This window comes from Oncorhynchus mykiss, chromosome 2 (genome assembly GCF_057628025.1).
Source record: "Oncorhynchus mykiss isolate SJ-2025 chromosome 2, ASM5762802v1, whole genome shotgun sequence".
NCBI lineage: Eukaryota > Metazoa > Chordata > Actinopteri > Salmoniformes > Salmonidae > Oncorhynchus > Oncorhynchus mykiss.
The window spans coordinates 17,883,650-17,909,226 of record NC_143023.1 but is presented as its reverse complement, the minus strand read 5'-3'; the positions used below and the strand labels follow the sequence as shown (position 1 = coordinate 17,909,226).

Sequence of the window (25,577 nt, the reverse complement as noted above, 5' to 3'; positions counted from 1 at the left end):
TGTTTACTTACTGTCCTATATCAGTGGCACCAGGGTTGGAATTACAGCTGCCCAGAAATAATACAAACCCCCATATATTTACATTGGTCCAGCCCACTAATTTCAGGGCACTCGGAAGAGTCCATGTGTTATTGAAACCCTGATCCCCTAACACCACTACGTGAGACACAGCATCTACAGAGAACAGTTACTACCTGCTGGAAAGGGCTGTTCATACGTCTGCTGCAGGTCAGGTAATAATCCAACACGTCTGGATAGGACAGAGGACAGCAGCAGACCATCAATCAGCAATGAATAAAGTGTGTCAGGGCATTTCAGCATCAAAATGAACGGCTATATGAATGAAATAATCAGAGACTCTTTGTTAGTGTGCAGCGATGCACTACTGTACCTGAGCTGGTCCCAGAGTTGAAGTGGGTGGAGTTGAGCACAAAGGTGTTAGGATCTGTACAGAAGTCACTGACAGACTGGAGATGCAGAGAGAGGTAGTGGGGGAAGAGAGGGATATAGAAATAAAGACAGAAAGAGAGAGAGGTAGAGAGATAAAGGGGGAGAGAAATGGAGGGAGAGATCACAAGGGAAAAGTTAACAGAGAAACACTGACTGAATGACACACGTCTCTCCTCAGATATCTGACTGCAGCACTTGGCCCACTGCCTGTTCTATTGATTTACTGAGTGAATCACATGCTGCATATATCTACTGTCCCTCTCCATGCTGCATAGATCTACTGTCCCTCTCCATGCTGCATAGACCTACTGTCCCTCTCCATGCTGCATAGACCTACTGTCCCTCTCCATGCTGCATAGACCTACTGTCCCTCTCCATGCTAAATAGATCTACTGTCCCTCTCCATGCTGCATAGATCTACTGTCCCTCTCCATGCTGCATAGATCTACTGTCCCTCTCCATGCTGCATAGATCTACTGTCCCTCTCCATGCTGCATAGACCTACTGTCCCTCTCCATGCTGCATAGATCTACTGTCCCTCTCCATGCTGCATAGATCTACTGTCCCTCTCCATGCTGCATAGATCTACTGTCCCTCTCCATGCTGCATAGATCTACTGTCCCTCTCCATGCTGCATAGATCTACTGTCCCTCTCCATGCTGCATAGATCTACTGTCCCTCTCCATGCTGCATAGATCTACTGTCCCTCTCCATGCTGCATAGATCTACTGTCCCTCTCCATGCTGCATAGATCTACTGTCCCTCTCCATGCTGCATATAACCTACTGTCCCTCTCCATGCTGCATAGATCTACTGTCCCTCTCCATGCTGCATAGATCTACTGTCCCTCTCCATGCTGCATAGATCTACTGTCCCTCTCCATGCTGCATAGATCTACTGTCCCTCTCCATGCTGCATAGACCTACTGTCCTTTTCCATGCTGCATAGATCTACTGTCCCTCTCCATGCTGCATAGATCTACTGTCCCTCTCCATGCTGCATAGATCTACTGTCCCTCTCCATGCTGCATAGATCTACTGTCCCTGTCCATGCTGCATAGACCTACTGTCCCTCTCCATGCTGCATAGATCTACTGTCCCTCTCCATGCTGCATAGACCTACTGTCCCTCTCCATGCTGCATAGATCTACTGTCCCTCTCCATGCTGCATAGACCTACTGTCCCTCTCCATACTGCATAGATCTACTGTCCCTCTCCATACTGCATAGACCTACTGTCCCTCTCCATGCTGCATAGATCTACTGTCCCTCTCCATGCTGCATAGACCTACTGTCCCTCTCCATGCTGCATAGACCTACTGTCCCTCTCCATGCTGCATAGACCTACTGTCCCTCTCCATGCTGCATAGACCTACTGACCCTCTCCACACTGTATAGACCTACTGTCCCTCTCCATACCGTATAGACCTACTGTCCCTCTCCATGCTGCATAGAACCTACTGTCCCTCTCCATGTTGTATAGACCTACTGTCCCTCTCCATGCTGTATAGACCTACTGTCCTTCTCCATGCTGTATAGACCTACTGTCCTTCTCCATACTGTATAGACCTACTGTCCCTCTCCATACCGTATAGACCTACTCTCCCTCTCCATACTGCATAGACCTACTGTCCCTCTCCATACCGTATAGACCTACTGTCCCTCTCCATGCTGCATAGAACCTACTGTCCCTCTCCATGTTGTATAGACCTACTGTCCCTCTCCATGCTGTATAGACCTACTGTCCTTCTCCATGCTGTATAGACCTACTGTCCTTCTCCATACTGTATAGACCTACTGTCCCTCTCCATACCGTATAGACCTACTCTCCCTCTCCATACTGTATAGACCTACTGTCCCTCTCCATGCTGCATATAACCTACTGTCCCTCTCCATAATGTATAGACCTCCTGTCTCTCTCCATAACGTATAGACCTACTCTCCCTCTCCATAACGTATAGACCTACTCTCCCTCTCCATAATGTATAGACCTACTCTCCCTCTCCATAACGTATAGACCTACTGTCCCTCTCCATACTGTATAGACCTACTGTCCCTCTCCATACCGTATAGACCTACTCTCCCTCTCCATACTGTATAGACCTACTGTCCCTCTCCATGCTGTATAGACCTACTCTCCCTCTCCATAATGTATAGACCTACTATCCCTCTCCATGCTGTATAGACCTACTGTCTCTCTCCATAACGTATAGACCTACTCTCCCTCTCCATAACGTATAGACCTACTCTCCCTCTCCATAATGTATAGACCTACTGTCCCTCTCCATACTGTATAGACCTACTGTCCCTCTCCATACTGTATAGACCTACTGTCCCTCTCCATACCGTATAGACCTACTGTCCCTCTCCATACTGTATAGACCTACTGTCCCTCTCCATGCTGTATAGACCTACTGTCCCTCTCCATACTGTATAGACCTACTGTCCCTCTCCATACCGTATAGACCTACTGTCCCTCTCCATACTGTATAGACCTACTCTCCCTCTCCATACCGTATAGACCTACTGTCCCTCTCCATGCTGCATAGATCTACTGTCCCTCTCCATGCTGCATAGATCTACTGTCCCTCTCCATGCTGCATAGACCTACTGTCCCTCTCCATGCTGCATAGACCTACTGTCCCTCTCCATGCTGTATAGACCTACTGTCCCTCTCCATGCTGCATAGACCTACTGTCCCTCTCCATGCTGCATAGATCTACTGTCCCTCTCCATGCTGCATAGACCTACTGTCCCTCTCCATGCTGCATAGACCTACTGTCCCTCTCCATGCTGCATAGACCTACTGTCCCTCTCCATGCTGCATAGACCTACTGTCCCTCTCCATGCTGCATAGACCTACTGACCCTCTCCACACTGTATAGACCTACTGTCCCTCTCCATACCGTATAGACCTACTGTCCCTCTCCATGCTGCATAGAACCTACTGTCCCTCTCCATGTTGTATAGACCTACTGTCCCTCTCCATGCTGTATAGACCTACTGTCCTTCTCCATGCTGTATAGACCTACTGTCCTTCTCCATACTGTATAGACCTACTGTCCCTCTCCATACCGTATAGACCTACTCTCCCTCTCCATACTGTATAGACCTACTGTCCCTCTCCATGCTGCATAGACCTACTGTCCCTCTCCATGCTGTATAGACCTACTGTCCTTCTCCATACTGTATAGACCTACTGTCCTTCTCCATACTGTATAGACCTACTGTCCCTCTCCATAATGTATAGACCTACTGTCTCTCTCCATGCCGTATAGACCTACTGTCCCTCTCCATACCGTATAGACCTACTGTCCCTCTCCATACCGTATAGACCTACTGTCCCTCTCCATGCTGTGTAGATCTACTCTCCCTCTCCATACTGTATAGATCTACTGTCCCTCTCCATAATGTATAGACCTACTGTCTCTCTCCATAACGTATAGACCTACTCTCCCTCTCCATACTGTATAGACCTACTGTCCCTCTCCATGCTGCATATAACCTACTGTCCCTCTCCATAATGTATAGACCTCCTGTCTCTCTCCATAACGTATAGACCTACTCTCCCTCTCCATAACGTATAGACCTACTCTCCCTCTCCATAATGTATAGACCTACTCTCCCTCTCCATAACGTATAGACCTACTGTCCCTCTCCATACTGTATAGACCTACTGTCCCTCTCCATACCGTATAGACCTACTCTCCCTCTCCATACTGTATAGACCTACTGTCCCTCTCCATGCTGTATAGACCTACTCTCCCTCTCCATAATGTATAGACCTACTATCCCTCTCCATGCTGTATAGACCTACTGTCTCTCTCCATAACGTATAGACCTACTCTCCCTCTCCATAACGTATAGACCTACTCTCCCTCTCCATAATGTATAGACCTACTGTCCCTCTCCATACTGTATAGACCTACTGTCCCTCTCCATACTGTATAGACCTACTGTCCCTCTCCATACCGTATAGACCTACTGTCCCTCTCCATACTGTATAGACCTACTGTCCCTCTCCATGCTGTATAGACCTACTGTCCCTCTCCATACTGTATAGACCTACTGTCCCTCTCCATACCGTATAGACCTACTCTCCCTCTCCATACTGTATAGACCTACTGTCCCTCTCCATGCTGTATAGACCTACTGTCCCTCTCCATAATGTATAGACCTACTGTCCCTCTCCATACTGTATAGACCTACTCTCCCTCTCCATAACGTATAGACCTACTCTCCCTCTCCATAATGTATAGACCTACTGTCCCTCTCCATACTGTATAGACCTACTGTCCCTCTCCATACCGTATAGACCTACTCTCCCTCTCCATACTGTATAGACCTACTCTCCCTCTCCATAATGTATAGACCTACTCTCCCTCTCCATACTGTATAGACCTACTCTCCCTCTCCATAACGTATAGACCTACTCTCCCTCTCCATAATGTATAGACCTACTCTCCCTCTCCATACTGTATAGACCTACTCTCCCTCTCCATAATGTATAGACCTACTCTCCCTCTCCATACTGTATAGACCTACTCTCCCTCTCCATAATGTATAGACCTACTCTCCCTCTCCATGCTGTATAGACCTACTGTCCCTCTCCATGCTGCATAGACCTACTGTCCCTCTCCATGCTGCATAGACCTACTGTCCCTCTCCATGCTGCATAGACCTACTGTCCCTCTCCATGCTGCATAGACCTACTGTCCCTCTCCATGCTGCATAGACCTTCTGTCCCTTTCCATGCTGTATAGACCTACTGTCCCTCTCCATGCTGCATAGACCTACTGACCCTCTCCACACTGTATAGACCTACTGTCCCTCTCCATACCGTATAGACCTACTGTCCCTCTCCATGCTGCATAGAACCTACTGTCCCTCTCCATGTTGTATAGACCTACTGTCCCTCTCCATGCTGTATAGACCTACTGTCCTTCTCCATACTGTATAGACCTACTGTCCCTCTCCATACTGTATAGACCTACTATCCCTCTCCATACTGTATAGATCTACTGTCCCTCTCCATGCTGTATAGATCTACTGTCCCTCTCCATACTGTATAGATCTACTGTCCCTCTCCATACTGTATAGATCTACTGTCCCTCTCCATAATGTATAGACCTACTCTGCGTTTCTCTTTCCATCTCGCTCTCTCCCTCTCTCATCCCGCTTTTCTCCTCTCTCAACTGTTTCCTCCCTTTCTCTATCACTATCATCCTCTCTCAACTGTTTCCTCCCTTTCTCTATCACTATCATCCTCTCTCAACTGTTCCCTCCCTTTCTCTATCACTATCATCCTCTCTCTCTTTTCATTTACATTGATCCCTTCCTTTTTCCTCCCTCCTGACTGCCACATTGTAAAAAGAGCTGCAGGCACACAGACACAGAACAAGGGGCAGTCTGGCCAGGAGAGGGAGTGAGAGACCCAGACACACAGAGAGAGAGAGGGAGTCGGTCCAGGGCTGTTTAGACCCACAGCTGGGTCTTGTTTTGTCTGTCAGTGGCCAGGGACAGAAGGGCTCTGTGTGGACTGCTGGACGGACTCTGAGACATCTCCAGCCAGCTCCACATGACACTGGTCTGCTTGAAGCACTCTCCCTCCAGGCCTTTCAACCTTCTTTCATAGACACAGGGGCGCGCACAGGGGCACGCACACACACAAATGTCGTCCCCCCCCCCCCCCCCCCCCACTGCCACTCTCTCCTGACAAACTTCCAAGGCCTGGATTTGGAATGGGACAATTGCAAGAAAGAACACTCCCTGGCAGTTCTCAGCAAATGCCATCAACAGTTCTATATTCCTGGCTCGCTGCCAATTCTTTATCAATGCAATATTGAATAAAGATCTCTATGTTCTCTATTCCCTCCAAATGTTTATTTTGTTTTTATTTAACCTTTATTTAAATGCTAGAATAATTTGTTGCTTTTACTGTAATTATGTGTTATGGTCTATGGGGTTGTGGTCTGTGGGGTTGTGGTCTGTGGTGTTGTGGTAGGCATCAATCAATAGAATGGCCAAGATCGTGTCATAGCATAGAATCAAATTGTGTTTTTACTGTCACTGGCTGTCCCACTAGTCCCATTTCTACACCACCCTAAACAAACACCTTCTCCAACCCCCTCTCTTTCTCTCTGTGGGTTCTGGTGAGTCTTTGGAGAAGTCCTCCCTCTCTCTCTCCCTCAGTTCTCCCTCTCAACTCTCCCTCTCTCTGGGACTCACTCTCTCTCTCTCTCTCTCTCTCAAAAAGGACTTGTGTTCTTCTTCCATCACCCTCCAAGCCACACGCCCACACACAAGCTAACATGCATTAACATGCACTACTTACATACACATGCATGCCCACACACACACACACACACTGCTCACAAACACACAGAAAATACACAGAACACACCTACACACTAATTTCTGCCCCATTTTCCCTCCTTCTTGGTCCCCTGCCATGACTGCAGTGTTCCCTAGGAGGCCAGTCTTTTCACAGTTTAGCACAAGGGGCACAGAGACACACTGAATGCAATACAGAAACACATACACACACATGCAGACAGACACCAACAGAAGTACACAGCCATTCTGTTCTGCTCTGGCCGGGACTTCTTTAAGACATTCCTGAGATACTCTCTAGCCAGCCATGAACGATCAACTCCTTCCCCTCAACAACACACACCACCCCTCCTCCCTTTATCAGTCAATACTCACCACCACAGTGGCAGTCTCCAGGCCCAGGGATCCCCAGCTCAGGAACAGAGCCAGCCAGGCCAGCACCGTCATCCTGGGAGGAGAGAAACCACACACACATAGGGGTCAGCGAAGCACCAAACACACCTCCTAGGAACCATCATATATTACACAACCTACATGTCACAGAGTCGCGGAGCATTACAAACTCAGTGTTGTTCGATGCAATACAACACACAGGGTTTAACTGTCGGTGTGTGTGTGTGTGTGTGTGTGTGTGTGTGTGTGTGTGTGTGTGTGTGTGTGTGTGTGTGTGTGTGTGTGTGCTTACAGGATGAGGAGCCAGCGGGCCTGTTTGGCTAGCCCCAGCAGGATGAACAGACACACTAGGAGGTCCAACAGCAACAGCAGCACGTAGGACAGCCATCTACAGCCCAGGAGATAACAGCCATCTCAGCAATAGGACACCATAGAACCACACAATGCAGGGAGTACACTTCCAAATACATTTCTATGGTGCTGAACGCAAAACTCAATCTTTCAGCAAACCACAAGGGAGTGATATACTGGCACACGCTATGTGTGTTCTTAACACCCAATTTAAAACATTGGAGAAGAAGACACTCCCACTCCCTTCCCTCACCTGTAGTCCTCGTTGACCATCAGTGTGTTGGCTGCCCAGCCAGGGGAGAAGGGGCTTGGCATGACCCCTCCGACTGGTGCCACTGTGGGGGCCATGGAGGGGGGCACAGGGGTGAGGGCTGCTATGGGAGGATCTCCCCTATTGTTACTGCTGTTCCAGCCACCCCCGTCAGAGGAGCGAGCCATGGTCAGCGAGGTGAGCAGGGACACCACGTTCTCTGACAGTCTCCTACAGTTCCGGGTGGACACCAAGTAGGGCTTACTGCCTGTAAACAGCTCCTCCATAGTGGTCAGGGGCCCAGCGATGGACAGCTGTAGCCCAGAAATTGTGTCTGAAACCTGGGGAGTCGGAGAGGGAGGGGTGGGGCAGGACAGAGAGGTGGAGGTCATGAGTCATACAATCAATCTCATGGTCATGTAATCATAGAGAGTTTGTAGTTGTACAATCAACAACATGTGGTGGGTGGAGATTGAATTACAATGAAAAACATATACAGAGGAAAGAGGGCATCCATCACCTAGACATATAAACCACTGAGTGACCGCGTGGGAACAGACATATAAACCCCTAAGTGACCGCGTGGGAACAGACAGATAAACCACTGAGTGACCGCGTGGGGACAGACAGATAAACCACTAAGTGACCACGTGGGGACAAACATACAAAGCACTGAGTGACCCCGTGGGAACAGACATATTAACCACTAAGTGACCACGTGGGGACAAACATACAAAGCACTGAGTGACCCCGTGGGAACAGACATATTAACCACTAAGTGACCACGTGGGGACAAACATACAAAGCACTGAGTGACCACGTGGGAACAGACATATTAACCACTAAGTGACCACGTGGGGACAAACATACAAAGCACTGAGTGACCACGTGGGAACAGACATATTAACCACTAAGTGACCACGTGGGGACAAACATACAAAGCACTGAGTGACCACGTGGGAACAGACATATTAACCACTAAGTGACCGCGTGGGAACAGACAGATAAACCACTGAGTGACCACGTGGGAACAGACATATTAACCACTAAGTGACCACGTGGGGACAAACATACAAAGCACTGAGTGACCACGTGGGAACAGACATATTAACCACTAAGTGACCACGTGGGGACAAACATACAAAGCACTGAGTGACCACGTGGGAACAGACATATTAACCACTAAGTGACCGCGTGGGAACAGACAGATAAACCACTGAGTGACCACGTGGGAACAGACATATTAACCACTAAGTGACCACGTGGGGACAAACATACAAAGCACTGAGTGACCACGTGGGAACAGACATATTAACCACTAAGTGACCACGTGGGGACAAACATACAAAGCACTGAGTGACCACGTGGGGACAAACATACAAAGCACTGAGTGACCACGTGGGAACAGACATATAAACCCCTAAGTGACTGCGTGGGAACAGACAGATAAACCACTGAGTGACCACGTGGGGACAGACAGATAAACCACTGAGTGACCACGTGGGGACAGACAGATAAACCACTGAGTGACCGCGTGGGAACAGACATATAAACCCCTAAGTGACCGCGTGGGAACAGACATATTAACCACTGAGTGACCATGTGGGGACAGACAGATAAACCACTGAGTGACCGTGTGGGGACAGACAGATAAACCACTGAGCGGCCATGTGGGAACAGACAGATAAACCACTGAGTGACAGTGTGGGGAAAGACATATAAACCACTGAGTGACCGTGTGGGGACAGACAGATAAACCACTGAGTGACCACGTGGGGACAAACATACAAAGCACTGAGTGACCGCATGGGGACAGACATATAAACCCCTAAGTGACCACGTGGGGACAGACAGATAAACCACTGAGTGACCACGTGGGGACAGACATATAAACCCCTAAGTGACTGCGTGGGAACAGACATATTAACCACTGAGTGACCGCATGAGGACAGACAGATCTATATCACACCTGACAAGTTTACACCCCACTTTCTCTCCCTCTCCGCCAATATGTCTACCACACACACACACACACACTGCAGGGTAGATATTGTGCATGTCTGAAATTTGCTGGGAGGGAGGAGCTGGAGTACTCACCAGCAGATCGATGGAAGCCAGTGTGTAATTAGCTGTGAGAAGAGATGAGGTCAACTGATATATCCCATCATTAGCCTCGCTGTTGCCATAGAAACCAACGCCTATGGCAACACTGCGAAAAGGGGAACAGGGATTGAGGGAGAGAGGGAGGGAGAGAGATTCATATTTAATTCAGTTTGTACTGTATGTACATATTAAATGAATTTGACACAACAAGATGGAACTGGTGAGAGTGATGTGAAATGTGAGAAATGGATGAATGAACGAACGAACTAACAACCACAGGAAAACTAGAAAACATAAGATAGCTTAGAAGAGTTTTAGCAGCGTCTGCATCTGCAGTCTTCAGTTGGAGTGATATTAGAAACATAACAAATAATCACATATATAATCTATAATCTCTGTTATTCAAATATTCAGATTAAAGCTTAGGCCAGATGTTCACCAAATCCCCTCGCACCCGAGAGCAATGGTATGACCCAATCTCCCACAAAGTATGTGACCCAGATTAGAAAGCGGCGGAAAAAGAGGAGTGTTGTGTTTCATACAGTCAAACGTGTATGTTTTCTCTGACAGCATCATGTGTCATATATGTGCTCTGATGCACAACTTGAAGAATAGGGTGTCATTTGATATTTCCCACAATGCATTTCTAAAACTAAGATGTCTACTACCCTTTTTCATCTAAACAGCAAGAAGGTTGTGTATCAGAGAGAGAGATGACATCATCACGGCCGCAGGGGGGAACAGGACCACCATAACACAAACACCTGCATAATGATGACATCACTGAAGCGGAAATCAGATCTGGAGCACATTGTGCTGTTTGATAAAGCAGTGACATCAACTCAGGCTGACAATGCAATCCGATAACATGTGACATATGACAACGCTATGCTGCTGAGACAGGAGGGGACATCCAACATCATGCGGTGTCAGAGCTGAAGGTGTTCAACTGTGGGTTTTCTATATGAGAACCCAATCTGACTCAGTAAACCCCGCAAATTCTAATCTGGACCGCTAAACCAGTTCCACTTCATTCTTCTCCTCTAATCAGGGACTGATTAAGACCTGGGACACCAGGTGGGTGCAATTAATAATCAGGCAGAACAGACAACCAGCAGTACTCTGGACCTCGTAGGGTCAGATTTGAATACCTGCTGCAATATCCTCATGCAAACGTAAAATTAACATCCTGTCACAATGTGACTAAACACCCTCATGACAGTGGATGACAGCATAGTCACCAGAGAGGGAACAGAGGAGAGAGGATTCAATACACTGAGATGGAACTTCTGACATCATCGTCACGGTGATAGGAAACCACGATTCAATTTCCAAACCACAAACATGCTGCCACAAGCCCAAACACCTAACCTCAGTGGCCTGGTACATGTGGTCAAACGATAACTTGACCACGGTCAGTTAGGTCAACTGTCTGTGTCAGATATTGCCGGGAGCAAAATACTAACCCATTGTAAAGCAGGGACTGGACACTACTTTCTACAGTGCTCTGAAAATAACTTACTTCAAAACACACACATGGTTATTGGACCATTGGGAAATAATGAAAGTTAGAAGATATTACCTCTGTATTATAAAAATGATTTCCTTTCCTCTATCCTTGTGACAAATGGTCATATGGTTTGGTCACAGTTCATGAATACAACACTCATGACACTGATGTCACACAGACGACAGGACATCACAATATCCCAATGGCCCGCATAAAGAGGTCACAATGATCCTCATAATGACATCACATTGACCCTGGCAGTGACGTCACAATAACCTCTCTTACTCACCAGCACAGTGTGACAGCCGCCACCGACACCCAGGTGACGCAGCAGATACCCCGCCCTTTCTTGCCTCCGTATCCATGGCCAGTGCTGCCGTCTTCATCCTCCTCCTCTTCCTCAGATCCCTCGCTCCGGTCACCACGGCGACAGCAGCAGTAGTGTATAAGGAAGGAGATAATGACGAGGAGGGAGAGAACGAGAGCAATGGCCGAGAGACTAGAGAGGACCAGTAGAGTCTGAGAGAGTAAATCAAATTAAACACAGCACATTACAGACTGATGAGCAACACTGTCATTGTACTTGATTGCATAATGGAAAATGCATTTCTAAGTAACATTATCAACATTAACAAAAAAAAATAATCTAAAATTGTTAACAGATGACATTGATAAAATGTTGGTTCAACATATTTTTGCACGTGGGATAGAACTGTATGTCAGAGACACATCATGCACCACTGTCTAACTAATAGAAGGAATGAAACTCCCATGAGCCTCCTCTACACCATATGAGAGTCAAATATTGAGCCCAGACTGTAGCAGCTAGGGCTGGGTAAATGTATCAATATACTGTGTTATGGATAACAACAGGGATTCAGAGCAGCTGGGAGGTGCACGTGTTAGTCATGAGGACATTAGTGCCTTCATCACGGGAACCTCAATATTCTGCAAGAATCCATACAGTGTATTTATGCAAAATAGCAGGTTGATATTGTGATACTGAAAATCGCAATATTAATTTACTGTATATGCCATTTAGCAGACCCTTTTATTCAAAACAACTTACAGTCATGCATGCATACATTTTACGTATGGGTGGTCCCGGGAATCGAACCCGCTACCCTGGCATTACAAGCGCCATGCTCTACCAAATGAGCTACAAAGGACCACAACATTCTTTGGTCCTATAATTCCACTGTGACAAATGGCGTACAGTCCTACCTAGCCAAGCAGTGGAAGTGAAAGGTGATTAGAACATAAAGTGTATAAAGTTATCCAGGGGACATCAACTAAAAAGCTGGAGGCATTTGTCACACACACACACACACACGCACACACACACACACAAACACGCACACAGGCACACAGGCACACGCACACACAAACTAACCTGTATGACTCCATTCAGAAGAGCATACCTACTGCATTCATTAACCAGTAATTGAATGTAATAATATCATTCCTGACTGTTTAACATACATACTGAACATGATTAAGGGTTAAAAGCTACCTTGTATCGTCACACTACTACCTCAGCTGCAAGCTGTAGTGAACATTAAGTTACAAACCCCTGTCACATCTCTCCTGCATCTCATCTTCAGCCTGCACTCTGACATACTAACATCTATCATACTCAACTTTACTGGAGAGTGCATTTAGCCAGAACGCATATCTACAGCATTATCCCTCTCCATCTGCCTGTCTCACTCTCTCCCTCCCTCCCTCATTTTCCTCTCCTCCACCTTATCTCTCATCCCTCTCTCCGCTGCCTCCTGCTCTCTATAGCCACCCCAACCATCCATGTTCCCCTTTCTCTCTCCCCCCTCCCTCTCTCCTCCACTCTCCCTCCCCCCACACTCCCTCTCCCCTCTCCCCACTCCTGCTCCCCCTACCCCCTCTCCCTCCCCCTTCCTCCCTCTCTCCCCCTCCCTCCCCCTTCCTCCCCCCTCCCCTCCCTCCCCCCTCCCCTCCCTCCCCTCTCCTCTCTCTTTCTATCCACGCCACTGCAACTCTATTAATAATCTGTGACCTACTTAAATACATTCACTGCCACCCTCACTTTCTCTATCCCTTTTACTCTCTCTTTCTGTCCTGTCTTCTGTTCCCCACGACCTCCTCACGTTACTCATCCTCTCCTTTTTACTCTCTCTTTCTGTCCTGTCTTCTGTTCCCCACGACCTCCTCACGTTACTCATCCTCTCCTTTTTACTCTCTCTTTCTGTCCTGTCTTCTGTTCCCCACGACCTCCTCACGTTACTCATCCTCTCCCTTTTACTCTCTCTTTCTGTCCTGTCTTCTGTTCCCCACGACCTCCTCACGTTACTCATCCTCTCCTTTTTACTCTCTCTTTCTGTCCTGTCTTCTGTTCCCCACGACCTCCTCACGTTACTCATCCTCTCCTTTTTACTCTCTCTTTCTGTCCTGTCTTCTGTTCCCCACGACCTCCTCACGTTACTCATCCTCTCCCTTTTACTCTCTCTTTCTGTCCTGTCTTCTGTTCCCCACGACCTCCTCACGTTACTCATCCTCTCCTTTTTACTCTCTCTTTCTGTCCTGTCTTCTGTTCCCCACGACCTCCTCACGTTACTCATCCTCTCCTTTTTACTCTCTCTTTCTGTCCTGTCGTCTGTTCCCCACGACCTCCTCACGTTACTCATCCTCTCCTTTTTACTCTCTCTTTCTGTCCTGTCTTCTGTTCCCCACGACCTCCTCACGTTACTCATCCTCTCCTTTTTACTCTCTCTTTCTGTCCTGTCTTCTGTTCCCCACGACCTCCTCACGTTACTCATCCTCTCCTTTTTACTCTCTCTTTCTGTCCTGTCTTCTGTTCCCCACGACCTCCTCACGTTACTCATCCTCTCCTTTTTACTCTCTCTTTCTGTCCTGTCTTCTGTTCCCCACGACCTCCTCACGCTACTCATCCTCTCCTTTTTACTCTCTCTTTCTGTCCTGTCTTCTGATCCCCACGACCTCCTCACGTTACTCATCCTCTCCTTTTTACTCTCTCTTTCTGTCCTGTCTTCTGTTCCCCACGTCCTCCTCACGTTACTCATCCTCTCCTTTTTACTCTCTCTTTCTGTCCTGTCTTCTGTTCCCCACGACCTCCTCACGTTACTCATCCTCTCCTTTTTACTCTCTCTTTCTGTCCTCTCTTCTGTTCCCCACGACCTCCTCACATTACTCATCCTCTCCTTTTTACTCTCTCTTTCTGTCCTGTCTTCTGTTCCCACGACCTCCTCACGTTACTCATCCTCTCCTTTTTACTCTCTCTTTTTGTCCTGTCTTCTGTTCCCCACGACCTCCTCACGTTACTCATCCTCTCCCTCTCATTCTCTCTCCATGTGCTTTCCATTTCTTTTGTCTTTCTCTACTGGCGGATCATTTGAGAATCCCTCTCTCGGTACTGTAGACATGTTGTAAACATGCAATGTGTGTGACGTAGGGAGTAGGGACGTAGAGCCACTGGAAGGGAATGGTGAAACCTAGAAATGAACAACAACACAACAAAATGGTGTGTTTTCTACCACAAAGACAATACAACATTTTGCTGCTACTACCACAGTGTCTCCAGATTAAAACACTCAAACCAAATCCTACTCAAACCGTACTGTGGAACTTTTACAATTGCATGCCGATGATGAGAATGAATGTGAAATAAGATGGAGTCTGTAGTGGAGCTGAGGGATGTAAACTGAACTGTGGTGGAGATGGGAACAGAACAGTGTAATTAAGTGCTAACAGTTTTGAGGAGAGACAGCCAGGTGGTGTAATATTTCAGATGACTTGAAATCCAGGTCAAGATTCTTCTGAGTGGTCTGGGCTCGTTTCCCTGTCAATAACTAGGCCACTTGCACCACTAGCATGAATAAGCTGTTTAAATGCTCTAATAATACCAGTAGGATTCTGCAGATGCCGCTGTGCAAAACAGAGGGGTGGGGGGATTCTGGATCAGACTTGGTTCTCATTCTTACCAAGTGCAATACATATTTTCCATTGAATCTTAGCTGTCTTTTATTGTCGATCTTGTTGTTTGAACCAAGAGAAAACTTGAGATAAATATGAATCAATCAGTCGTGCTGTATGATTGGCCAGTTGTAGTTTGGGATGGATGTGATTGGCTGTGGGTATTTTCTGTTACCTGTTGGTACTCCCAGCTGTCGGGGATGAATAGGTTGTCTCTCATCGTCATGGTGAGGTCCAGCCGGGGGAGGGCGTGGCACATCCTCACCCATAGCGAAGGGGTGTAGCTGGGCACGGTCGCCATGGCAGCCATACTCTATCGCCTAACCCCCCCTCCTCCACCCTGTTGAAAGGAACTAAGTGAAGAGAAGGGTTAAAATATCAAAGGTGTGTAAGTGATAGACATATTCCACATTTCCACACCAGTGGCAGACCAATGATAAATACTATGAGTAAGCAAAGCCTTATGCTGTATGTGGTGCTGGGTGATGGCTATTGCAACTGAAATGTTGTCCGTCTACCACTCCTTCTTACACACTGGAAGCCAGGGAAGAAAGATAAGATGTTTCAGAACAACCCTGCTGAGGAGGCAGGGAGGGAGGGAGCGAGGGAGGAAGCGAGGGAGCAAGGGAACTAGGGGACATCAACTCACCAACCAACCCTCCTCCAGTCTGTGGGAGAGCCAGCCAATGGTTAATGAAACTTCCTATTTCATCAATCAATGTACTGTAGGTGGGTCAGCACAATGTGAAGTTTGTTTACATTGTCTTCTCCTAAACTCTGATCTAAGGTGATGTTTACATTGTCTTTTCCTAGATTCTGATCTAAGGTGATGTTTACATGGTCTTCTCCTAGACCACATCGAACTCATTCCACGGAGTTCTGAGTGTTTTCGCTCCTCCCTTCTACTTGATTGATGAATTAAGGTCACTAATTAGTAAGGAACTCCCCTCATCTTGTTGTCTAGGTCTTAATTGAAAGGAAATAACAAAAACCTGCAGAAACTAGGATGTCTGTGGAATGAGTTTGACACCCCTGTCCTAGACTCTGATCTAAAGGTGAGGTTTACATGGTCTCCTCCTAATGCTTAAAGTAAGGAATTGTGAAAGTCAAGGTAATCTAATCCTAGATCAGAGCTATCTATGCCTAAGGGCTTGTACCTGGAGCGAGGAGGTATGCAGGGTGAAACCCTGTGGAGCAGAAACCACAGAGCAAGAGCAGACATTGCTAGTTATTTTTGCTCAGCTTCTAATCTACATTTGGATCACGGTTGTGGTCAATTCCATTCCAATTCATTCAAGTACAGAAGTGAAATTCATCTGGCTGAACTGAATAGAATTGGAACCTGCCAAAAACCTGGATTGGATGTGCGCGATTCCTCTCTTATCCAGGGGACATCAACTAAACCAACTACCCTGTCGTCTCTACTAACATCCTACTTCATCATACTCCTCAACCTATGGGAGCAGAGTAGGGGAGATAGTGGGAGGTCCAGTGGCAATCTCAGCCACACCACACAACCAGCACTATATAACAGAGGCAGAGTTGGGTCAATACAAGAGGGAGATTCAACCGCCATCAGACCAACTATCAACACAACACCCCTCAACCATCCTGGAAATTAGAAGATACTATAAGAGATAGTATGTCTACAACAATGATGCACAGTAGCAGACTTCACACAACCACCCTCCAAAGGGAAGGAGAGAGGGGAAACAAGGGAGAACAGGTCAGTCTTTGTAGCCAAACTCCACCACCACACCCTGCTGAGAGACTCTGCTCCCCCTCCCTTCCTCAAGCCCAGCCAAGAGGGAGAAAGTAGGGGAAATACAAAGAGAAATCCGGTTATCCCAGATAGACACCGCAATCTACATTACAATCACAGAGCTATGAAGAGGGGATGAGGGGGATGGTAAAGGGGGCCACGGCACTGATTGTGCAGATTAAGAGAATACCAGGGTTTTACAGTTGAAGACAAGAGGGTTTCAAGAGAGCCTATGAGATGAGATCAGCACAGACTAGACCATTGACAGGAGTTGTACTGAGGAGTAGAGACAGGGGGTTGTACAGTACTGCTCTACATACAGTGAGACACAGAGGAACGTTGAGGAAAGACAATAGTGTATTTGATAGCGTCTATCAGGGGGGAGGGATTCTTAGATTTGGATTCTGCACCAGGCTCCTATCTTGGTTTTGCTGTCTTTGAATGTTTAGAACATTCAGCATTGTATCACATGAATTCTCATCCTTTTTAATGATCCATCTGTATGAGCACACGACACTACATTTGAATAGAAGCACTACACAATACTAAATATGATCAAGAATCGCATATGACCATATCTGATCTATTTTAGAAATATCAATCGTCTTTTTACTGTAGCAGTCATTTAAAATCAATGACGCCTCAACGGACATAATAAGTGTGTGTGTGTGTGTGTGTGTGTGTGTGAGGGTTAAACAGACAACCCAGACAGTCAATCCCAAGCTCATTAGAATAAGCCTGTTCACCTTAATGGCTCCAAACCCCCAACTGTCACTAACTAAATCAATGCCAACACTCGTCCGTCCATCCCCTCACACTGAGGCTGTCAACAGACTGGTGTTATTGTTGTAGTCTCACATTGTTATGGCCAGACTCTGATTAGGTGAATTATAGGAATGTTGTTGTGTGGTTAGACTATAGTGTGAATTGAAATTCAATTCATGTTACTTGCAAAAGTCTACATTAACGATTTTTGGCAATTATCATAAATCTGTCTGTCTGTCCACAACCAGATGTGGTGTCAACAATGGGAACTAGTGCTAACATGAACCCAGAAAGGGATTGAGGGGGCACCAGGGAGGGAGCACCATAGAGGGAGCAGTCTGAGCTGAGCAGTGGTCCAGCAGTAGTTGTCAGAGGGAGGCAGGCTCAAGTTGACGTGATGCTTCCTGCCAGCTTGTTATCATGCTGGTTACCATTGCATAACTGAAGGCAAATAACAGGGAGCAAGGAGAGAAGGGGAGAAGGGGAGAGGAGAGGGAGACGGAAGAAGGAAACACAAACCACAGCCTTCTGTGCTGTGCACGCGCTGCTTCAAAACCAACAAGAGACACTCAGGAACAAAAAAGCCGAGGAGAAATGGATAGAATACAGTAGAATAGACGTCAACTATCTGTCACTGAACCAAGCTGACTGACTCAACCCTGAGAATGGCTCTGTTATGAAACAGTCACTGAGCTATTTGTATTGAGGGAGCCTCCAGAATATGTTTCTCCACGAGGCCATTTTGTAAGGCGGTTTAATGAGGAAGACTGAGGATGTGCAGCTGGGAAGAAAATCGTCTTTGGACAGTAAAGCCACCTTCTCCTTTATCCTGTATTGCACCACATATTCTTATTACTACACATCACAAACAACAGCTTTCCTCTGGGCCACTGGGTATGAATAATGACATGCAACAGAAATCATACCACACGTTAAGGCCCAATGGTCTCCCTAACAACCACTTAAGGACACTCTTAATGATTGCCGTTTATGAGACAGTTATATGGCCCTGTGATACACACCACAGCCCAGTTATCATCAGTCAGTGGGGACATGAACGGCCCATTCAGTGTGAGGACTGTAATGTATCTACACTACCGTTTAAAAAACTTTGGGGTCACTTAGAAATGTCCTTGTTTTTGAAAGAAAAGCACATTTTTTGTCCATTAAAATAACATCAAATTGTCAGAAAGACACTGTAGAGATTGTTACTGTTGTAAATGACTATTGTAGCTGGAAACGGCAGATTTTTTATGGAACATCTACATAGGCCAATTATCAGCAACCATCACTCCTGTGTTCCAATGGCACGTTGTGTTAGCTAATCCAAGTTTATCATTTTAAAAGGCGAAATGATCATTAGAAAACCCCTTTGCAATTATGTTAGCACAGCTGAAAACTGTAGTTCTGATTAAAGAAGCAATAAAACTGGCCTTCTTCAGACTAGTTGAGTATCTGGAGCTTCAGCATTTGTGGGTTGGATTACATTCCCAAAATGGCCAGAAACAAAGAACTTTCTTCTGAAACTCATCAGTCTATTCTTGTTCTGAAGAATGAAGGCTATTCCATGCGAGAAATTGCCAAGAAACTGAAGATCTCGTACAACGCTGTGTACTACTCCCTTCACAGAACAGCACATACTGGTTCTAACCAGAATAGAAAGAGGAGTGGGAGGCCCCGGTGCACAACTGAGCAAGAGGACAAGTACATTAGTGTCTAGTTTGAGAAACAGACGCCTCACAAGTCCTCAACTGGCAGCTTCCTTAAATAGTACCTGCTAAACACCAGTCTCAACATCAACAGTGAAGAGGCGTCTCCGGGATGATGGCCTTCTAGGCAGAGTTGGAAAGAAAAAGCCATATCTCAGACTGGCCAATAAAAAGAAAAGATTAAGAATGGCAAAAGAATCACAGAACCTGGACAGAGGAACTCTGCCTAGAAGGCCAGCATCCCGGAGTCGCCTCTTCACTGTTGACGTTGAGACTGGTGTTTTGAGGGTACTATTTAATGACAATAGTCATTTTTATTTTACCTTTATTTATAGAGGTTTTTTCTCATTGAGACAAGTTTAAACTCCACCAACAAAACTAGATCACCACATTTTAAAATGTTCATGACAGAATTCCAGGACAACGGAGCTAAGTAACTAAAACTATTTCTACCATGTCCTGTTCTCATTTTTAGTACTGTTAGAAGCAAATCAGAATGGGACCGTAATTTATATTTATTTACTGACCTGACTAAAAAAGAACAGAGATAAAAATTCAATTTTACCCAATATGGCCTTATAAATCAGTGTATACCAGTGTTTAAGCCTACGCAAGGTCAATGAGGACCAGTCAACAGCGCTGTAGAGATCACAATGATGTGTTAGACGTTTCTGATTTGAAATTAACCTGAGGGCTGCATGATACACTGAATCAAGTGCTCTCAGGGTAGTTGATTCAGGCTGAGGCCTGCATATATACAGTGGGGCAAAAAAGTATTTAGTCAGCCACCAATTGTGCAAGTTCTTCCACTTAAAAAGATGAGAGAGGCCTGTAATCATCATCTGTTTTCATCATAGGTACACTTCAGCTATGACAGACAAAATAAGAAAAAAAATCCAGAAAATCACATTGTAGGATTTTTAATGAATTTATTTGCAAATTATGGTGGAAAATAAGTATTTGGTCACCTACAAACAAGCAAGATTTCTGGCTCTCACAGACCTGTAACTTCTTCTTTAAGAGGCACCTCTGTCCTCCACTCGTTACCTGTATTAATGGACCTGTTTGAACTTGTTATCAGTATAAAAGACACCTGTCCACAACCTCAAACAGTCACACTCCAAACTCCACTATGGCCAAGACCAAAGAGCTGTCAAAGGACACCAGAAACTAAATTGTAGACCTGCACCAGGCTTGGAAGACTGAATCTGCAATAGGTAAGCAGCTTGGTTTGAAGAAATCAACTGTGGGAGCAATTATTAGGAAATGGAAGACATACAAGACCACTGATAATCTCCCTCGATCTGGAGCTCCACACAAGATCTCACCCCGTGGGGTCAAAATGATCACAAGAACGGTGAGCAAAAATCCCAGAACCACACGGGGGGACCTAGTGAATGACCTGCAGAGAGCTGGGACCAAAGTAACAAAGCCTACCATCAGTAACACACTACGCCGCCAGGGACTCAAATCCTGCAGTGCCAGACGTGTCCCCCTGCTTAAGCCAGTACATGTCCAGGCCCGTCTGAAGTTTGCTAGAGAGCATTTGGATGATCCAAAAGAAGATTGGGAGAATGTCATATGGTCAGATGAAACCAAAATATAACTTTTTGGTAAAAACTCAACTTGTCGTGTTTGGAGGACAAAGAATGCTGAGTTGCAGCCAAAGAACACCATACCTACTGTGAAGCATGGGGGTGGAAACATTATGCTTTGGGGCTGTTTTTCTGTCAAGGGACCAGGACGACTGATCCGTGTAAAGGAAAGAATGAATGGGGCCATGTATCGTGAGATTTTGAGTGAAAACCTCCTTCCATCAGCAAGGGCATTGAAGATGAAACATGGCTGGGTCCTTCTGCATGACAATGATCCCAAACACACCGCCCGGGGAACGAAGGAGCGGCTTCGTAAAAAGAATTTCAAGGTCCTGGAGTGGCCTAGCCAGTCTCCAGATCTCAACCCCATAGAAAATCTTTGGAGGGAGTTGAAAGTCCGTGTTGCCCAGCAACAGCCCCAAAACATCACTGCTCTAGAGGAGATCTGCATGGACGAATGGGCCAAAATACCAGCAAGTGTGTGAAAACCTTGTGAAGACTTACAGAAAACGTTTGACCTCTGTCATTGCCAACAAAGGGTATATAACAAAGTATTGAGATAAACTTTTGTTATTGACCAAATACTTATTTTCCACCATAATTTGCAAATAAATTCATAAAAAAATCCTACAATGTGATTTTCTGGATTTTTTTCCCTCATTTTGTCTGTCATAGTTGAAGTGTACCTGTGATGAAAATTACAGGCTTCTCATCTTTTTAAGTGGGAGAACTTGCACAATTGGTGGCTGACTAAATACTTTTTTGCCCCACTGTATAACATCACTAAAATCTAAAACCGACAGTAATGTACATCGTACCAGCTCATTCCTGGCCTCAAAAGAAAAACAAGCAGGGCCTCCCGGGTGGTGCAGTGGTCTAGGGCACTGCATTGCAGCGCTAGCTGTGCCACCAGAGACTCTGAGGTCCGTGAGGCGACGCACAATTGGCCTAGCATCGTCCGGGTTAGGGAGGGCCTAGCGTTGTCCGGTAGGGATATCTTTGTCTCATCGCGCACTAGCGACTCCTGTGGGGGGCCGGGCACAGTGCGAGCTAAGCAGGTCGCCAGGTGCACGGTGTCTCCTCCGACACATTGGTGCGGCTGGCTTCCGGGTTGGATGTGTTAAGAGGCAGTGCGGCTTGGTTGGGTTGTGTTTCAGGGGACACATGGCTTTCGGCCTTCGTCTCTCCCGAGCCCGTACGGGAGTTGTAGCGATGAGACAAGATAGTAACTACTAACAATTGGATGGCACGAAATTGGGGCGAAAAGAGGGTAAAATTCAACAACAAAAACAGCCTTATGCCGGTAATAAAATCCTATTTTCAGCTTGAGCTTCCTTATCAAGTTCTCTACATGCAAAGTGAAGCTCAGCTTATCATCAACCCACACACCCAAATATTTGTACACTTTAACTTGCTCTATAGTATGTCCAGCCAATGTAGCAATGACATGATTTGTAACATGCCTGGCATTTGAAAATATCATGCATTTTGTTTTACCTGAATTTAGAATCAGCTTTAAATCATACAGATTCTGTTGTATGATGTTAAATGCTCTTTGGGCATTTTCAAAAGCTAAAGATAAACTACCACTTGAATAAAGAACAGTATCATCTGCATAAAAATGAACATCCACTGTTTCAATAAGATCCCCAATGTTGTTGATATACAAAATGAACAACAGTGGGCCCAAAATAGAACACCTGAGCACACCTCTATGGACTCAGATTTACAACCATCTGCCATTACACATTGTGTACGATTTGATAGGTAATTTATAAACCAATCTAGAGCATGACCAGTAATTCCACAACATTTAACCAACAACATTAACAATGTCTACACTGTACTTCTGATCAATTTGATGTTATTTTAATGGACAAAAGATGAGCTTTTCTTTCAAAAACAAGGACATTTTTAAGTGACCCCAAACTTTTGAAGGGTAGTGTATAAATACACATTTCCAGACTCTACTAGAGGTTGAATTGTTTCTTATAAAATTCATATTTAAGTTTCAGTTGAAATTCATGTTTGTGTAAAAAAAATGTCCCACCAGGATCACGTACGTGCACGCACACATGTTTGTTTTACTATCCTTGTGGGTAACGAAGAAAAAAAATCCATTCAAAATCCTATTTTCCTTAACCCTTAACCCTTAACCCTAACCCTTATCCTAATTGTAACCCTAACCCTAACCCTTAACCCTAACCCTTATCCTAATTGTAACCCTAACCCTTAACCCTAACCCTTAACTCTAACCCTTATCCTAATTGTAACCCTAACCCTAAAAGCCTTTTTACTTGTGGGGACCAGCAAAATGTACACACTTGTCCACATTTTGGATACAAGGATAGTTAAACCAAACCATACACACACATTTCACCAAATCAATGAAAGATTGAGTGCATTCAGCTGCAGGCTGCTCCGTGCTTGTAGAATCAATAAATCCAACATGGAGCTTTGGAGTGTACAAGAGTATAACATACAGTACCAAGAGGATGGACAAATGCTCCCACACTAACAATCTCATTTAGAAGCTTGCACAAAGTCAAATGTAGCATTTGAGAGAGGTTTGCTGAAGATGAAGCTAAGCAAACTATTCAGTGAGAAACAATGTGATATTTTATTAATATAAATAAAATATATCTTATCAACTATGATAAAGTAGAGAGATTGACAAAACAATCTAAAACAGAGTGAATCAAATAAACATGGTTCAACCTCAATGTTTTATAAATCATTTCCTAATTTCAACATCAGCCAATGCAGACATTGCGAAAATTCCAAACATTTGATGTAAAACCCAGGCTTCTCTCCCCTTTCCATCATTGAACATAAACTGCAATGGTCTAACAGTGCATGATGAATCTATTTCACTTGACTGCCCATTCATCTTGTAGAATACACAGACAATTCACCCATGGTGAATGAGTGATTGAAGAGTGATCCGTTTCTTACCTTTGACTGTAGCGTTGGGAGAGTGTTCTGCTATCTCTTGCTCTTCTCTGGTGTTCTGTCAAATATCTACACACTCACTGAGGTATACCGTTGCCAACCATCACTGCTGGATCCTCTTGGGAAAAAAACTCATCCTGAAATATATAGGTTTAGGGGACATGAACCCCAAAAATACGTCAAATGTAAATAAATAACAAGGTCTGTTTTTGTTTTTGAAATATTAAACAGCCTGTGATTGGATGGTTGTCTGGTAACAGTGGAGAGGTTGATGGATAAGAGAGGAGCCCTCAGCGCAAGAGAGAGAGGAGAGAGAGGGAGGAGAGAGAGGGATTAGGATTGAGAAGACACCCCAGAGGGACCCTTATCGTCATGTCAGAACCCCATTCATGCAGCAGATCGTTCAGCCAGACTTCACAACAAGGCAGCGACACGATTGTGCCCAGCGATAATGAATCTGTTAACGGGGATTAGGACTCCATCCACTCTCCGCTCACACAAATGATGATGCTGCTGGGCGATACAGACAAAGCTCTTACTGAAACCTCCATCAACACTCAGTCACACACACAACATACCAATCTCTACACTCTCAGATTAGGAGGCAAAAATCTGACCAAAATCAACAAATCATCATAAAAAAAATCTACGATTGTCTAAATTAAAAAAATACAAAACGAGAAAAGGTCCAATTATTCGAGTTTGAGTTACATTTCAGATTTCTGTACAAAAAATCCACAAAATATTTGTTGAAGAAATCTCCTGTGTGGTTAGGCAGGGCAGTGTTTGGCTGTGTTGTGCAGAGAGGAAGAGAGCGGGAGAGGTAGAGATGCACATATATTTAGGCAGAAGCAAATAAGCACACCACTTAGATGGATACTGAGAGCAAGAGAGAATGGGAGGGAGGGAGGGAGGGAGGGATGGAGGGTGCAACAAAGATATTGTGAATAGGAAAAAGATGGGTTGTCAACTGGGCAGTGAGTGAGCGTGAGAGAAAGAGGGAGGGATGGAGGGAGGGAGGGAGGGAGGGAGAGCGATGAATAGAGGGAGAGGGGAGTTGCAAAACCAGTTTCGAGTGGAGACTGCAAAATAGTATCAACACCATGATTCAACAACAACCACGAAAAGCAGAGATGGAGAGAATGAGAGTGATGGAAAGATGAGAGATGATCTTCCATGACCATGAGTGATTTGACTGAAAAAGAGGGGGATTACAAATAAACAATAAAAACAAAGTGAGAGCGGGTGGAATGAGAGACCAGGGTGTTTGTGTGCCATTGGAGGATGGGGGAGAACGAGAGAGCGAGAGGGAGGGGTGGCATTCGTTTTTCTGTGTCACTGAAAGGGAGTGGGGGAAGGGAGTCAGAGAGATAATGTGAGCAAGGGAGCGTACGGGAGAGAGAGAGAGAGAGAGAGAGAGAGAGAGAGAGAGAGAGAGAG

General features: G+C 45.6%; 1 protein-coding gene across 9 annotated transcripts in view; it reads right to left on the bottom strand.

Moving 5' to 3' along the window:
* The window catches only part of LOC110536937 (protein tweety homolog 1), a 34,139-nt gene extending 8,809 nt beyond the window's left edge, over window positions 1-25,330 (bottom strand). For 6 of the 9 annotated variants that reach the window (XM_036940662.2, XM_090191223.1, XM_036940680.2 and 3 more), the window contains exons 1-9: window positions 24,141-25,330; window positions 15,530-15,707; window positions 11,678-11,907; window positions 9,873-9,984; window positions 7,779-8,116; window positions 7,467-7,562; window positions 7,157-7,229; window positions 392-467; window positions 195-250 (exon numbers count right to left, since the gene is read on the bottom strand). In XM_036940662.2, coding sequence (XP_036796557.1) covers window positions 195-250; window positions 392-467; window positions 7,157-7,229; window positions 7,467-7,562; window positions 7,779-8,116; window positions 9,873-9,984; window positions 11,678-11,907; window positions 15,530-15,664 — 1,116 coding nt within the window. In that variant the 5' untranslated portion in view covers window positions 15,665-15,707; window positions 24,141-25,330. The remainder of the gene's footprint in view (window positions 1-194; window positions 251-391; window positions 468-7,156; window positions 7,230-7,466; window positions 7,563-7,778; window positions 8,117-9,872; window positions 9,985-11,677; window positions 11,908-15,529; window positions 15,708-24,140) is intronic. The other 3 variants (XM_036940656.2, XM_090191255.1, XM_090191245.1) reach the window with 1 other exon arrangement.
* Between the last annotated feature and the right edge of the window lie 247 nt (window positions 25,331-25,577).